At 41.7% G+C, this 17,020-nt stretch overlaps 1 protein-coding gene and 1 long non-coding RNA gene across 5 annotated transcripts in view; both read right to left on the minus strand.

The window, feature by feature from the left end:
• CERS3 (ceramide synthase 3) overlaps positions 1–17,020 on the minus strand; it is a 41,337-nt gene that overhangs the window by 1,450 nt on the left and 22,867 nt on the right. For 3 of the 4 annotated variants that reach the window (XM_032122480.1, XM_032122478.1, XM_032122479.1), the window contains 4 exons: positions 16,234–16,326; positions 15,854–15,982; positions 14,155–14,261; positions 12,705–12,861 (listed from right to left, as the gene is read on the minus strand). In XM_032122480.1, coding sequence (XP_031978371.1) covers positions 12,705–12,861; positions 14,155–14,261; positions 15,854–15,982; positions 16,234–16,326 — 486 coding nt within the window. The remainder of the gene's footprint in view (positions 1–12,704; positions 12,862–14,154; positions 14,262–15,853; positions 15,983–16,233; positions 16,327–17,020) is intronic. The other variant, XM_032122481.1, reaches the window with a different exon arrangement.
• LOC116450262 lies at positions 149–12,698 on the minus strand. Its single transcript, XR_004242735.1, has 2 exons — positions 11,136–12,698; positions 149–10,276 (listed from the first exon to the last, which is right to left on the minus strand). It is a non-coding gene; the product is annotated as an uncharacterized LOC116450262 (long non-coding RNA).

Genomic DNA, 17,020 nt, shown 5'->3' on the forward strand with positions numbered 1-17,020 from the left:
CCCCCAGAAACACACCCTGCCCCCAAAATGGAGAGATCGCTTAACAACACTTTAATCTTGCAGAACCAAATGTTCTTTAGTCAAAACTGCTTCCATGGCCTCAGCACAGCCACTTGACCCCTTCTTGCTCATATCTGCTTTTCCCTGTAAAGTGTTACTATTAATCCCTGAGTGCTGTGGGATTAATTAACAGCTGTGAAGTGCAGCAAAGATGAAAAGAATACTGTTTAAAAGCTAAATATGATGAATACACTCACCCAAACACAGGAGCTGAGAGGCTGCCTGCTTCTGACAGGTGTAAACTAAACAGTGGTGAGTTGTGCCAGCATCTCCCAGCACCAGCTTTGCTCAAAGACACTTGCTGACCCTAAAATGCTCTTTCCTGCTCAGTGGTGTACACAGCACGTCAACAGTGGCACAGGGGAGGCTGTGTCTGTACAGCTATTGCATATCTTGGGTTTATCACCCTGCTAAGGAAACTGCCCAGGAGAACGGCTGCTCCATGAGCAGGGACAGAAGGGGTCAGTGAGGCAGTCTGGCCTTAGGAAAATCCCTCCCCAGCTCCATAGGGACAGCTCCTAACATTTGGCAATCATGCTTCATCCCAAACAGTCAAAAATGGAAGGAGTGAATGTTTCCACCACACAGACAAAAGTCATTGTGTCTACCCCTGTGTTTCAGGGAGAGATGAGACCACGCTGTGCTGTTTGTCACGGCACATAAAATACACCATTAGTCTCCTATTTCTCAACTCCTGCCATATCCCAAGGCCCTACAGTGTGTTCAGAAGTTTGCTTCAAACAATCAAGGCTTCAGCATTAAACCCAAACACCGCTACTTTCCCTTCAGTGCACAAGCTCACAAGAGCAGCACCTGCCTGGAAGACTTTTCACACCAACGAGTGACCTGCTCCATAGACTTTGGGCAGGAATGCTCTAGTTAGAGATGTTGTACATCCAGAAAACTCTTCCTTCTTCCTGGTTCCTAAGTGGTGCCCAAGAAGAGGCACCACTTGTTATCTTTTTGTACTGAAGGATGCTTGACCTGAGAGAAACCTGGGGCTTATCCTCATGACAGAGAGAGTGCTGCCTCCCGAGCCATGTGCTGGAGCTGGCAGGAATGTCAGCACAGAAATACTCTGCCTGCACAGCCACACTGGGACCACTCTGTCGTGGATAAATCTGTTCTTATGTCATCCATCTGGACCTCAGCGTCACAAGCAGAGGCTGCTTGTTCTCCCTGTGATATGCCAAGGTCAGAGCGGTGATACAGGGAGGAAAAACCAGGGTTGTTCCTGCCCCTCCTGTATGTGCTCTCAGAATGAACTAACAATTCCACTTCCTTAGCGTGCTGCTCTGAGGTCTTTCTTAAGCACCAAATTCTTGCAGAGAAAATAAATAACAGCCCAGTAATAACTCATCCAATTGCAATCTCATATCCCTTCATATATTACACTCCTAGTAAAAGGTATAGGGCTAGAAAGCAAATTAAAGCCTGATCTCTGGCTCATCACAAACTATAAACTTCCTGGAGATTTTCTTTTGCCTTTTCCCTAACAACTTACAAAGGGTATCAAAACAAACAAGTCTTACTGTAAATACTGTAAAATAAACTTGGCATGCCATCAGTTAGAGAAAAGGCAAGACAGCCTTTCCCACACAATTTATGAGGTTCTGTCTCTTTCAGATCACCTCACTCGCTCTTGGTATTTTTGCCATTTGTATTTGCAGTAAAAGACAAATGCTGAGGGGGTGAGGGGAGGATTGTTGCTTTTCTGCCACCAGAAATGTTTCAGAAAGAAAAAACAAACTAATCCTAAGCAGTGTCTGATGCAAATCCACTGCACTCCCTGGAAGCGCTCTCATCTCCCTGAGGCTGCACTGTGGGCAGTGACAGGGAGCAGCATTTTGGGGCTCACTGGGAATAGAGTCAGGGAAGTTTGTGGTATTTCATTTGGAGTCCCTCCTTGTGCTGCACACAGGTTGCTGGTGCTCAAGCCTGTGCTTAAGAACAGCTGGCAAACTGCTCTGCTTTGAATGATGGCCACTATGTGATATTGATTCCTGTTTCCTATAGGAATGAGCTGGCATTTCCAGCATGGAACTGGAAACTCAGAGTTTGCTTCCCAGTTTTAATGCTGTCAAGCTGGATGCTCTGATTAAAGGCACTATATGTAGTAATTAAAAATCATGTCATGTTTTTTCCAGCCCACTGTAAAATGCCTGCCTTTGAGAGAACATCTTACAGATTTCAAAGCAGCAGAATTAAATTTCTTTGTATTCTGAAGTAATCACTGAAAATTTCTTAATTTTGGGAAAAAGTGTTACTTCTGAAATCCTGACACTAATCAAGAAAAAATGCTGCTAAATTAAATTTAATTTTTACTATCTTTTGTACTAATAAACTTGCTTCCTGACAAAGTGTTTTTACAAATTCCTGCTTTAGGAAAGTCTGGCCATTTTTGTCTGGCTTAAGTGACAGAACTTGAAATAGCAATAGCTTCATCTGTAACTGGAAATCCAAACAAACCTGTCTTTGCAAACTGTTTAACAGACCATTATAAATATATTAAGATATCCTAAGTGAAGTTTGTGCCTCTTAACTTTGACCTTCTAATACTAACAAAAATTGTAACATTTCTAGGATTTTCCCTGCCTTAACACCAAGATGTTTTCTCTGAACCCCTCACATCATATATTATACTCATGTTTTCCAACTCAAAGGCTGTGCTCTGACTGTCCCTGAGCAGCAGCAGATGAATATACTATCAGGAACACAAGAGCTGGCAAACTGTAAATACCACAGCTGAGGCCATCATTAATACTCAATGCTTTAGTTTAATGGCATCAGCTGCATTTATTATACTTCAGCTGGTTTAGAGTAACAGACAAAATGGATGTGTAGGTTTTCTGTTCTGGATGACTAACCAATTTAATCTTTATAAATGGATGAATGGTTTCAAGGTTTATGAGAAGCAACACTAATGCTATAAAGTCTGCAAGAGAGCCATTTGTAGTGAAGCCAAAGCCGCAAACTTTTATAATCTTTTTTCCTTTTGTTTAACCCTTCCACCTGCTGCTCAGTCTGCCTCTTTTAGTTAAATGAACCGTATTTGTTAAGGTAGTTTTGGCTTCTTGCATTTCACTGCTGTTAGAACATGTATCATTGAAGTCATTAGCACTACATGAATGGTAAAGGACCTTCTAAGTGACTTCACCATGGAAAAAGACTTCTCAAAGTTACAAGATGAACAAAATTCATAGGCCACCTCCCAGCCTCTTGTAAGCAGAAAAGTACTGGTCAAATCTCCATCTAAACTAACAGAGAATTTACTCCTAATTGTACAAGTTTGTCTCTCAATAAAGCACTCAGAAATCGCTTCCCTCTCGACAAGCCCTTGGCCCTGCACTCCGCTACAGCTGAGGAGAGCAGCAGAAGGACATGGCTGTGCTGACAACTGATGGAAGTGTTGGTTTCCTGTCCCCTGGGCTGGTGACACCATGGGAACATCACTGCTGAAGTGGGGCTTCCCTCCTGCCCCCCTTTACTGGGAATGTGACACCTTCGTCCAGTGCATGCTGAGGTCACACTGCAGCCACAGCTCCATATCTGCCACAGCAGGGTAGTTCAAGTGGAAGGTGTAAGAGTGGAGGAGAAGACAGTGCCAAGTAGTATTAAAAAGGCAAAAATGTATTGTAGCAACGTGGACTGATCCTACAAACAGAGAGGAAGCCTGAGCAACATGCCTCTGGTTTCTCAGAAGGGGAAGGGCCCTTGCTAGCAAATGCACTGTCGGTTCTCTGTGAGGCTGGGGAGGCCCTGGCACAGATTGCCCAGAGAAGCTGTGGATGGATCTCTGGGAGAGTCCAAAGCCAGACTGGACAGGGTTTGGAGCAACCTCCTTTAGTGGAAGGTGTCCATGCCCATGGCAGGGGGTGGGATGGGATGAGCTTTAAAGTCCCTTCCGACCCAAACCAGTTCTGTGGTTCCATGATTCTTACTGTGTCCGTGTGAGTGGTGGGAGATGTTTCAGACCTAACTCACCTGGTGGGATCAACACTGACTCCAGGCTTCTCAGCAGCATAAGAAGATTTCAATTTGGCCTCTGACTGGACAAGACTAGAACCAATTAATCTTTTGGGTTAAGCATAGTTTACACCCACACAGTTAACTGGATTTCTCCTACCAAGTACTGATGTATCAAAACAATTCAGAGCTGATTCCAGAATTTTGGTTTTTAATCTGGTGAAATTTAGATTTTTGGACTTTCAAATACTTATAATTTAGTTGGAATTTCCTGACTCTTAAATGTATCTTCTATTAAAATCAGAACCTTATACCTTAATTCTACCTTAAAAATATTTTCATTTAAACAGCCACAAACACATTGACTAGATCTTGATTTTTCAATGTAAAGACAGTAAATTCCACAGCACCTGCACATATGGAAACAGCTTGAAGTACAAAAATGAAAGCTATTAGTCAGGTCAGCAACCACCGCCTCAAATAAAAGAGATAATAAACAAGAGATAATAAAAACTTGGTCCAAATAGATAGAAGGGGGTACTTTTCTAACAAATAATACTATAAAGTTGATGAATCTCTGAGTTCAACATGTTGAATTCAACATCAATAATTCAACTCAGCTGACATATGACTTAATAAGTCTTTACTTTCCTATTGAGACTAAGCAATATACATTTGGATTCAAGCAAACTCTTCTGTATTTCCAGCCTGGAAGATTTTATTGGAAAATGTATTTCCCTTTTCAGCTCATACACACCAGGCAACATAAATAATGTTTATCTTCCGTGGAAGATACATAGTTGGACTCTGCTTTCTGCAGTTTTTAAATGAAGATGCAGACTTTCTAAGTTAATTGAATTGGACATCTTGTGGCAAAAAGTCCTCGTATTTAGTCTATCTCTTCTATGTAATACCATTCCCCAAGCTTTCCACTGGCAGTTTTCAGAGGGGACTCAAAGAAGACTTGTAAAAAACAAATTAAAAGTTACACTAATTCCACAATTATTGAAAAGAATAGCTTTATAAAACTAGATGTTGCTACTAGAACATGTCTCTGATTTTGACTGACAGGATAAATTTAACCCCAAGAAAACCTCACTGGTGGTGTCACTCAGCACAGCACACCTGGAACTGGGGCTCTAATGCCCCGAATGTTCTGAAGAACTAAGTCATTGTTTACAGCTAATCATGTTCTCTGTGGTTGCAGCCGAGTCTGCTGGCTGAGTTATTGAAATCCACTGACTAAACCTCGCACTGCGGCGTACGGGGCTTTACGATAATGTCAAAAGCCCAGGAGGTACCAAGTGAGTCATAATGTCCCACTGCTTTTTGAATTATTCCAATTTTAAATCCACAGTTGGCAAAGAAACAAAGAACAAAATAATAGGCGTTTGATGCTGTTCTCTATAGTGAACTTTTTTTTACCCTAGGACAGAATTCGCGTTAAGCTAAGGAGTTCAGTGGTATGAACTTTTATCAGAACATGCACTTTTACTCCTTAGAAATGCTGTTTTGGCTACAGAACAGCTGATCAGACACTCGTGCTGCTCCTGGTGAGGTATGATACTGCACTTAATTAATATTTGGAAACAACACAGCTGCTAAAGAGTATTCCTACAGAAGCCTTGCAGCACTGTGTACTGAGACCACAAAGCACAGGTATGTGACAGGCACTTCTGTCCAACAGGGACATTTCTCTACATCCTTAGACACGATTCCATTCCTGTTGTGATGCATCTAAACCTTATATCCACACTTAAACATCAATCTAATTTCAGTTGCATACCTAACAACTAATGTTTTTTTTCTTATATTCATATCACAATACCTAAGAGCATTTCCACACGCAAACACCCTGATATCAAGGCTGGATATGGAATACTTTAAGTAGCACCCAGTGAACAAAGTTTTATGCGGTTTCCTTACTGAGCCAAATGATACAGAGATGGGGACACCACTCCTCCCCCACCAGTTACAGAGGGACCCTGGAAATTGTGGTAGGCACAGCCTAAGTTACACAAGATGAATCCCACCCTGGAGCTGCCTCACACCCGTCCCTGCCTGCTCCGGCTGCCTTCTGTGCTTCCTGCTGTGGGGAACCTGCAGTGTCCTGTGCCTGATCAAAAGTCACTACAATTGTGTTACAGAGGACAAACTGCTCCTTTAAAGGATTTCCTCCCTTCTTGCCATGTAATTATGATTATGGAGCACTCCCAGGTCCTCCTAGGGAAACATTTTATTTAAATACAAGACAGAACAACTTTCTTTCTCAATTGATATTAACCTACCATTAACTAGCTTTATTTCAATCTTTTCTTAAATAGATTCACCAGATTGCAGTTCAGTAACTCCCTCTGAAAGCATAAGAATTATTCACCTCATAACAAAGTCACAATTCAAACCTCTGCAGAATATATTAAAAATAGTAAATGAAGGCATCAAAAGTTCTGTAAAGGCTTAGGCTTTGCTCTATGAACTGATTTTTGGCAATTGAAAAAAATAAATACATATGCACACTATTACATATATATAATTTTTATAGAGGTGTATACATAAAACTAGCAAGAAATTGAACTTTTCATAAAGATCTTGCTAGAAAATTAAAAGATACAAGCAGTTAAAATGAGAAGCCAGAAAACCTGTCAATGAATACCCTTCTGTGAGCAGCAAGGTAAAGCAATTAATTTTAGAACAAAAACTTTACCAACATTTGTCTTTTCTCTGAATCAGGAACTTGCACATCAAAAGAATAATTTGGATCAGGGGTTTACTAGAAGTGGAGTTGCCTTGTGCCAGGGAACTCGCAGAGAGGGGAGGGGGTGCTTGTTTGGCCAGATCCATTGCTGGTGAAAACTGACACAATCCCATTGAGCCGTGCTCATTCCTACCAGCTGAGAGCCTGGCCCCAGATCAACGCCACGGGAATGGCCAGGCCAGGAAGCTTCAGGATTGCATGGAGGCTTGGGATTCTATTCTTAGAGGCAGTGGTCATCTGCAGCTCCTGCTGAAGTCAAACTCAGCTACTTCGGAAAGAGCAGACTTTTATTGCATCAGAGCTGTTTATGGCATGGCCAATGTGAGACAGGCAAAGGGAGCATCCACACCCCCAGTTTGTTGGATTCTGGCCAGAGGACTGAGGCTGCTCCTGCACAGTCCTGTGTGTGCACAACACGGCTGTGGAAGGGTACTTTTCCCAGTGCTCCCACCCCAGCATACCTTCACCACCTATCTATTACAATCACACGCTCATAATTTATTTTCTGCTGTTTCTCATTAGTTCATTCCTCCACAATGGTCACAATAGCCTTTAACCCAGGTTTTCAAACATTCACCTGATTTTTATATAATGTTCAAGTGAAAAATGTTGTGGAATTATGGGCATTCTAAGGAGAGTTTATTAAAAAATTGAAAAAAAAATCCAGCAAAGAACATTGTTGCTGTATTGAAACCTGAGAAGTATATTTTAGTGTGTGGTATAACATACAATACACTAAGCATATATAACACACCTCCCTGGAAGTCACTGCTCAGCTGCTGACCCCTTTCAGAAGGGAGTAAATGTAAAGATTTAAATAGAAATCTGCCTTTTAACTCCCAGTGCCAGGAAAACTGGTTGAGGCTCCAGTGACCAAAGAGTGCTCTTGGATTGGCACAGTGGAGAAGAACTGGTGGCTTTTCCTCTTTCACAGGCTCTGCTGGGCTGCACACTTTGACAATATCCATGGCTGGGGGCAGCCTTGACTCCAAATCCCTGGAAGGGCAGGACTCCAGGGCTCCCCAGCTTCTCTGCTCCTTGCCTGTCACTGTGAATACGAGCCAGCAAACCTCGAACTCTTCTATGCTCCTTCTGCCTGCCTCCCACCCTCCTCCCTTGGATGAATTTGGCAGCATCAAGTGAGACATGTAGCCAGGCTTTGGGTTTAACTGGATTGCTGGAGCATAATGGGAAATACGCAGATGAAAGAAAGTCATAACAGGAAGTAATTTCCCTTTACTAGGGCACGAGCCTCCACACTACTGACCTGGCTGGCTAACTCCCATCTCCAGGCTATTAAACAGCTCACATCCCAAGGGCAATCATTTTAACCAACTGGGAAGGCTCCCAGATTGACTGGTTTTTATGTCTAAGAGAGAAAGCTTTCATTTGGCCTATTTTGCTCCCCTGATAAGCTATCCTCATGAGAAAATCTGCCATAAATATTCATCTGTTGAGAAGCAACAAATTCAGCTTCTCCACAACCTGTTTTCCTTTAAAATGGAGAAAAAGCAACCCCTACTAATCTAGTTCAACCTGTCTTGTGTTTGTGCTAACCCTCCACTGAGAGAACTCAAACTCCAAAGCAGAACATCAGTGTGTATTGGCCCTTCCCAGTCTAGAAGGGAACAACAAAATATCCAGGAAAAGCTTTTCTACAACTTCCCAGTTCCACAGTCACGAAAATGTAACTCACTAGGATTATCATTAGCCTCTAAAATTGCTGCTTTTAAAACAGCCACTTGGAATTAAGGCAAGTGCACCTGTAGGTCTGTTTTACCAGCACCCCAACCCTAACTGGGCAGCACAGGCTTAACAAAACATGCAAGTAAAAGAAAACAAAAATCTTATGTGCCTCTAGGTTAGGAAATAAACCCTGTCCTCTGTTTAAGTCCTGTAGTATGGCATTTTTCTGAAGGGAATGACTTTTCACTGAATGTGCTAATTCTCATTAAATTTCAATTCGTTTGATGCAAGCAGATCAAGCATTAAAAAAGCAAGAGGAAAAATGCTGCAGTAGAAAAATGATGGCTGGGAACAGCAGAAGTATCATAACAAGCACTTCACAGCTCTCATTTCAACCCAAAATAGTATTTTCTTATCATTTTCAGTTTCCCCTACTCTGTTTTTAGTCATTCTTTGAACACTAACTCTCACTGTTGCCTTGGGAATTTGGGCCAAATAAGGAATGAACAAACGGACAAGGATATGCCCAACCAGTCTTTAGAAAGCTTACCAAGTACAAAATGCCAAAGGAATATTGAACATAGACAGGTTTTTAAAGAGCGACTAGTCCAAAATCCTGATCTACAGCAATGCAGGGTCTTTTCCCCTTCAGGAAGAGGAAAGAACCACAGTGAATCCAAGAGAATTGCTGCTGATGACTCCTAAATAACAGCAGCCACTAGTGAGCAGCTCATTGCCTTCCTTGAAGGTGGTCTGATGGTGGCAAAACAATTACAAGAGCAGGAAGACCTATTCCTGGACACACTACAGTCTGTTAGAAACCTGCCATTACCCTCCACTGATGGACTTTGCATCAGCCCTGAAGTATCCGAGACATGTGGACATCTTGCCCATTTCCTACAACTTACACATATTTTTCAAGATTTAAACCACTATAGTCTCAAAACCTTAACTCAGTGTGTAATGGGTTTAACATATATTTTACATCTTAATTTGCCATAATAATGTGGCTATAAGCTGCTGTCATTCACTCCCTTTTTCTGACCTTGGAAATAAAATGTTTAATCTCCATGGGATTTTCCTGGCGAGATGTTTTAAATCAGTGCATATGTACATACTTCTCTATATGCTTTTTCAATTTTCCTAAAATATTCTCATATGTGCAGACATGATGACTAGACATGTTTCAGTGGTGCTTGAAACTTGATACAAGTGGGTAATTTAACCATGTAATTGAACAATATTACAGAAACACACGGAGTTTCCTAGCAACAAAAGGCCTTGGACATCAAGATGGCAGCCAGCCGCTAACATTGCAATTGCCTGACCTAACTTGAAAAGAAATTACACTGAAGAATGTTCTCCTTCCTCTTGAAACAGAACTGGTACATGGCTACAGGTCTGACCTCAAAGAGTTTTCTTACAGGCCTTACTCCCACACAAGGTGACAAATGTCATATGAGAAAGGACATTTAGGGAATATTTATATTTTCCAGAGGTAAGAATAATGGATTTGAAAAATTTAATTCTGTACCCTCAAGTTTACCCCCATGGAAAACAAAAGGCTTCTTAATATGAAGTAGCTGAGTATAGCTGAGCTTGTGGATGTAGAACTCCCCCTTGTTAGGGCATTCCCAGAGTACCAAGGGAAAGGTGGCATAAGTCTTCATGATCCTGGAGACCACCAGTGCTGCTCTGTGCCACCAGTCTCTGTGCCAGAGACTCCCATGGCTGAGAAAACAGGACACACAGGGATGGCAGAAGATAATCTCCCTTCTTCCATTTTCCTTCATTTTCATCCATCTCTTGCTGCAGTATTTGGGAGGAGGAAAAATGCAAGATTTTTTGTCCAAATTCTTTTTTGCTGAAGCAAGTCAGTTGGCTGAGCAGTTATCCCAGAGGACTGAGGATAACTGTCCCCTCTGTTGGTGCAGAGGGGAGGTGACATCTGAGATGAAGAGCTTCTGACCAGCCACTCTCAGTCAAAAGCCATCTCCCTCCTCAGGAGGAAGAGCAAAGTGTGGAAGAAGCCACCAGCTCTTGAGGCTGCAGTGACCCCAAAACTCCAGGATGGCTCTAGGCAGAGAGAGCACTGAAAAAATTCCTTACACCCTTCTATGCTCAGAACTTCCTTCAGTTAAACAACAAGAGAAGTCCCTATTCCCAGTTACACCATGACTTCATTTTTCCATCTGAAGTAGCTAACTGTTACTTCAAGAAAAATATCAAAAATTTCTAAGTTTTCATTCAGAAAACAGGCAGTCTTGGGCAGAGAAACAAACCCCTTCTAATATGAGGATGATGGTCTACTGGTATTTCCCTAAAATAGCAGCAGCTATTTGTGTGCAGCATGTCTACAACAAAGATGTTGGTATAAAAATGCTGCCTTGCCAACACCATTCTTTTCAACATTGCCTTTCCAGCTCTGGAGGCAGTGGCTGCTTTCACAGCCAAGTTTGCCACTGCTATGGAAAACAGGCTGCACATGCAAGCCAGCTGAAGTCATCCAGACTGAAAAGGGCCCAGGCTGCTGCTGCTACCACTGTAAAAATGTTATTTGGAAACCCTCTTCTCAGAGAGCTGTATAAGGAATCAAAAATCCATGGTAGGGATGCAGGCTTGGTGCTTTCCCATTTTTTAGCAGTGATGAACACAACAAAGCTCTTACCTCAAAAGAAAACATTTCTTCCCCTTACAAAGGCACATAGGCAGGGCACAGGGGCCTTATATAGCTGGCCTGGCAATGTTCTCTTCACCACTGCATCTGAGCACCTTCTTGCACTGTGCTCTCAGAACCCCAACCAGTGTGGATGGAGAGCTCTGCCAGAGCCTTCCTTTTCTTCTGCTGGGAGGCACAGGGATGTCTCTCCCTTCATCAGAGGGGTTGTGCACAGAGAACAAGAATAGCACAGACACAAGGCCAAAATCACAAAAGAAAACAAGCAGCACTTTACCACTCAATAAGTCATGCCAGAAATAATGTAGTAATTAGTCAAACAGAGGTAAATGACACACAAGAAACACAAGATTCTCAGTGTCTAAGGGAACATAGAAGCTTGTTTTAGAGGCAGAGCAACACAAACCATTTCCTCCACAGATTTGTCCCTTCTGTGCTGCTGTTTGCTGTCTAACGAGGTCTGAGTTTGTAACTTCTAGGGCAGATGTTGGTCTCCCTATGATACCCAGCTGTCTATTTGCAAAAGATTTGACAGAATCCAAAAATCCAATAATTACAGGATGGTTCCTGTTAGCACTCAAACAACAATTAAATACAGGGAGAAAGGGATATTTCTATTTCCTTAAGATGATTCACAGCCTTAACTGCTTCAGATAAAAGAACAGTCAGTTCAATTAAGTTTTCGTTTCTTGAGCCTCAGAAGAAATACCATTTTTCAACAGCACAACTTCAATTTCGTCTTAACTAGAAAAATATACCTGTCAATACTTGTGCCAAATCTTAGAGACATTCTCCAAAGTCCTTCTCTTAATGCTTTATGCTAAATATTTTATCCACCCTGCACCCCACTGCATGCTTCACTGCACGAGACCTCATGAAAATGTCACTACTTCAGGCAATCAAATGAGACATAAATGGCAGTTTTCTTCAGAGGTTTTTCCCATATGAGCTCTCTACAAGGTAAAAGCAGCTTAGGCAGCACCAGACTTGCACTGTTTCTCTGCTCCAGCTGAACATGACAGTATTTCATGGAGTCATAATATAATACCAGATATGCTTCATATGGTTTTTGTGATCCAAAACCAGTGTTCAAGTTTATTTGACCTCAGATTTAGGCAAATCTGAAGAAATTTAAATACTGCAGAGAAATTTTAGTCAAAACTCTCATCACTCACTTCTCTTCTTTTTTGCTAAGTTGCTACAAAGCCCCGCAACAAAAGATTGCTTTCACTCAGAACACAAGAATTCCTTAGGAGTTCTAGACTGTCTTAGGGCATCAGTTTTTGGGAAAGCTCATTTCTCATTTACTATTGGTACAAAACATAAAATAGAAGCAAAAAAAACCCCGTTCTAGCTGAAGTTTTTATATTCCAACCAAGACCTTGGGTGTGACAATGAGAGGTAGAAAGCACATTTGAACATCTCTCTGCTTTGCAGATCCCTATCAGAAATGCTGACTTGAAAGGTCAGGGAAACAATAAAATTCCAAGTAAATCTATTGGAGGTATTGGCATCTGTTTGATACTTCACATACCTTTCTGAGGAAATGAAATTTCTTACCTTTAGGAAAACGAACCTTTTCAAAATCTTGAAAATTAAGTAACCCCAATATAAATGCAAGCCTTGGAGGATCAATAGCATCCCATTGAATAAAAAATATGCTATGACAGGAGTTGTGGAGTAGTAGGTAGGCTGATACAGTGTAGCACGAAGAATCCTAAAAAATAAAGATCATTGTTATGGTGCAAGAGCTCTGCTTTATGCTATTTATACTTATTACTAATTTCATATTCCAAACTGATTAATATTAAAAAGCTCTGCAAAGATCATAGATTAATTAACAAGCCCTGCCTTAACTAGATTATGCATCTCTGTTGAAATATAGACTTCAGAAGATGAGAAATTCGAGTCTGGCATGAAAGTATTCTAAGTGAGGTTAGAAAAAGTCGCCGTTTTTCCGATCTTCATCTCTGTGTGGTCTAGATACTGTGCAACTCAGAGCTTGTCTATGCCTTTTTTTAGTGTAAATTCTCTCTAATCTGAAATCCACAGTCCAGAGAAAATCCTGCAGGCTTTGCAACAGGGCTTTTCATTAATTAACATATGTTTTGTCCATCTTCAGACTTCACTACTTCTACATTATTTGGGGCTTTTTGAGTCCCTTTAATCTCATCATGTTTTGCTTCCAAGCTCAGGAACTGAAGAACAAGAAACTCAGTGAAGCAAAATGATTGCAGATCACTTGTACAGTTAATTAAAAAAACAACAATAAAGTAAAAAACTAAGCATTTCTGAAAGAAAATACTACAGGAAATTAAAGCCTTATGTTGATCAATGTTCGGAGCTATTAATTTAACCAGCTTGAGTCTCTAAGGGTTTGTCCATGTGCAGGGAGGGGCAAATTAGAGCTGTGAACGTGAAACACATTAAACACTTTTTAAAAGATAAACATGTTAAGCACCCATGTGGATACTCCAAGCAGATTAAATCATAGCACTCCAAAGGCATGAAAGTACTTAGCAAGTTAAGATTTATTTGTGCTGACTTCATAAATTAGTTGGTTCACCTAAACTTCTCTGAGTGCTCCTCATGTGAGCGAGGTGAGGCACTACCCACAGACTGGGTAGCAGAAAGAAGGTTCTACAAAAAATTAACTACAATCATGTACTCTGACTTTGCAGCTGCAGCAGAAGGGGTGGAATGAAAGGGAAAATTATTTCTCTTAGTTAAGGAGCTCAATCCCCTTGAAAATGCAGGGGCTCATAGCATTTAACTGCTATTTACAAAACTGAGTTAAATAATACATAAAAGTCTTTATGTTCAAGAGGCTCATTTAAAACTATTTTTACTTAAGAATTTTTAAAGAAAATGACAGTTTTTGTCAATTTTCTCGCTAGCAGAATTTTCAAGTCCAGTCCATTCCTTTCCTTTTTCCATCACAATCAACACTAAACTTTCAGGGGGAGTGGGAATGAAGTAAAAGCCTGTGACTGGATTAAATATTGCTTACCAGAAGGGGAACAGGATTATTCTGGTGATGAAGAATGCGATAGAAAAGATGATAAACAGCATGTTGCAGGTTTTCTCCCAGCGAGCATAATTAAACATTTTGGCTGCCTGCAGTGGATAAAAACCCCCAAACATATTGTAAATATTCTCTGAAATAAATTCTGCATTTTCATAAATAAAGACTCATCTTCCACGTAAGCAGGAGGAATATTTCCTCCCAGTTTAACATGTAAAAAAATCATTTTACTGATACCTAATAAAGCAGCATCAGACCAGATTCTTTGTTTATATTTCTCCTTTCATCTTGAAGGAAAGGACTCTGCATCAAAGGCCTAAAGAACAGCTCTCCAACCAGAATATAAAGTGTCATGGAAACACAAAGTGCTCTTTAGAACAGAGATAATTCCTCATTTTTCTACCAGATTCCAAACAGGCTGAATTCCAGGAGAAGCTGCTGGCTACACCTGCACACTCCAGGAGTGGCAGTGACCCCTTAAATGCAGGTGTTCTGGGACATGCCTGTTACTGACCTTCCTCTGGGCCTAATTCAGCTCCTGTCTTCTCCTTTTTGAGAGCAGGAGATCTCAGTGCTGGTTTCTATCCCACTAATAAAGGCTGTAATTGCTACTTCTCCCCTAAATGAACCATCCAGCTCTCCATGCTCCGTTAGGAACCACCCTGGGCACTGGTGAGCAAAGCAGCTGTTTTCAAGTGTGAGCAATGTTGCAGGTGCCAAGCCTAAGTTTTAAACAGCAGCTTGATTAACATATTTTCTTCTCCTTCTTTTGAGTGGCAAGGCTGGATTCAGTTATTCTGGTACTCAACTCCAGTTTCCATCCAAGTGCTGTCCTACCAGTTGTCAACCCAACTGTTTGTAAGGCCACACAGTTAATTGGACCTAGGAGCAGTTCAGGATTAAAAGTAACCCAGCAGGAAAACCTGTTTAATCTGGACCAGTCCCAAGTGCACAACTCCACAGTTGATAGTTCTGATACAATAAGATAGAGTATCAGGAACAGAAATGGACAGTGACAGATTAACAGCCTACAAAGGCTGCTTACACTGGCACTGCCACCAAAAGAGGTGATGACACTGTGCTCTCAAAGCTGGTGTTATAAACTCAGGGTAATTCTAGTGAAGGAAACACTGTGTTTGTCTTCCAAGAAACCCAGCAGCAAGTCTGTGACTACAGTGCTCTGTGCAGAGCAGGACACTTCTTAAACACTTCTACTGATACTTAGCACAGGGAAGGGACTTTCCCTTCAGTCCAAGAGAAGAAAGTTCTCCAAGAAGATACCTGATACAGGTTGGACTCGATGTTAGAGGTCTTTTCCAACCTCAGCGACTCTGTGATGCTGTGGACAACCTGGTCTAATTTTATCAGTGAAACAAGAATAACCCAGGGACGCAGCTTTATTTCTAGTCCCTGTTCTGTACTGAAGAAGTTCTTGTCTGCTCTTTTCTCATAATGGATTCTGTAACAAAGTATTAGCTTAAATCTGGAAGCTCTTTTTTTATCTTACAAGTAACAAATCTGCAAAGCTATGTCCCTGTGGGGATAGGAAAGGATCATATGAAACTCGTGGCAAAAAGATTAAAATGTTACTGGCACCAAAACCAAAATCCCAACAACCAAAAAACTCAGGACAGAAAAAAGAAAAAGAAAAAAAAAAAAAAAGCAAGCTGGATAGCAGGGTTACCTCGAGCCAGAAATCCGCAGTGTCGTGCACAAAGATCACCAGAGTTCCAAGCCGCACATAATTGCCACACCAAGAGCCACTCATCAAACCGATGGCTGCCAGGTGATGAACGACATGAGCCATAAAATCCTGGGAAGGACAGAAGAAAATAAAGGTAAAGCCGATCAAGTAGAGTCCCTGAAGGTCTCCGACTTGTCAGCCCCCGAGCGCTGCCCTGGCAGCCGGGGATTCACGGCGGTGTGCGGGATGCCAGGCGCAGACTGATGCTGCCCTCAAGTGGCTGCACCAAATCCCGGATGCAGGCGGTGCTTTCCTTACAAACACCTTCTCCCCGCTCACAGCAACAGAGGCTCAAGCTACAAACAAGCACAACCACTTGCCTTCCGTTTGTTGTCAATCCCAAGGGTGAATAAGAGAGACCAGTAAAACCCGATCTCGGCCATGTAGTACCAGTACTGGGATGGCAGCAGGGTCTGTGATGAAGAAAAACACTGTTAACTCTGAGAACAGGAGAAAGTAAATGTCAAGTGAGATTACTTTTTTCTTTTCCTGACTTCTGCTCCTCTGCTGAGTCTTGCATAAAAAATTAAGCTAAATTAAATTCTTGTCCTGGGCTTCATTAAGAAGGACGTTCAGAGAGCCAAGTATTTTAACCTTTGCTCAGCCCAAACTCTCAATTCCCACAGTTCCTCCCCCACCTCTGGATTTTGACATGCTTTTCTCCATGTTTTTGTCAAAGAATTACATGCAGAGTCCTTCTGCATTTAATTACAAACAACTGCAAATAACCCCCCCATTTTGGTAAACAATGAGCATAATAAACATTCACACATCCCGTGACTGAAACGTCAGTTATTTATGATAAAATCCTATGGATCTGCCTAGGGGAGAGCTGAGCTTGGCTGCTCCCTTGGGTCAATACACTTCCCAGGTGGCAGGTATTACCAGGCACTGGGAAAGCTCATCTGGGAGGCAGGATTATTTGTATTCCTGGCCCCTGACTAGGACAGGACTAAGAAGGCAGTGGGATGGGGCAGGGCTATTAAAATAAGAGTGCCTTGAAGCACCATGGGGCCTGGAGCAGTGCAAGGGCTCTGCACTGAAACTGGGAGCACTGATAAGATCTGCAGTAAGTAACTTTATCCCGGGGTGGGTGGAAATAACAGT

This window comes from Corvus moneduloides, chromosome 13, assembly GCF_009650955.1.
Source record: "Corvus moneduloides isolate bCorMon1 chromosome 13, bCorMon1.pri, whole genome shotgun sequence".
Taxonomy (NCBI): Eukaryota; Metazoa; Chordata; class Aves; order Passeriformes; family Corvidae; genus Corvus; species Corvus moneduloides.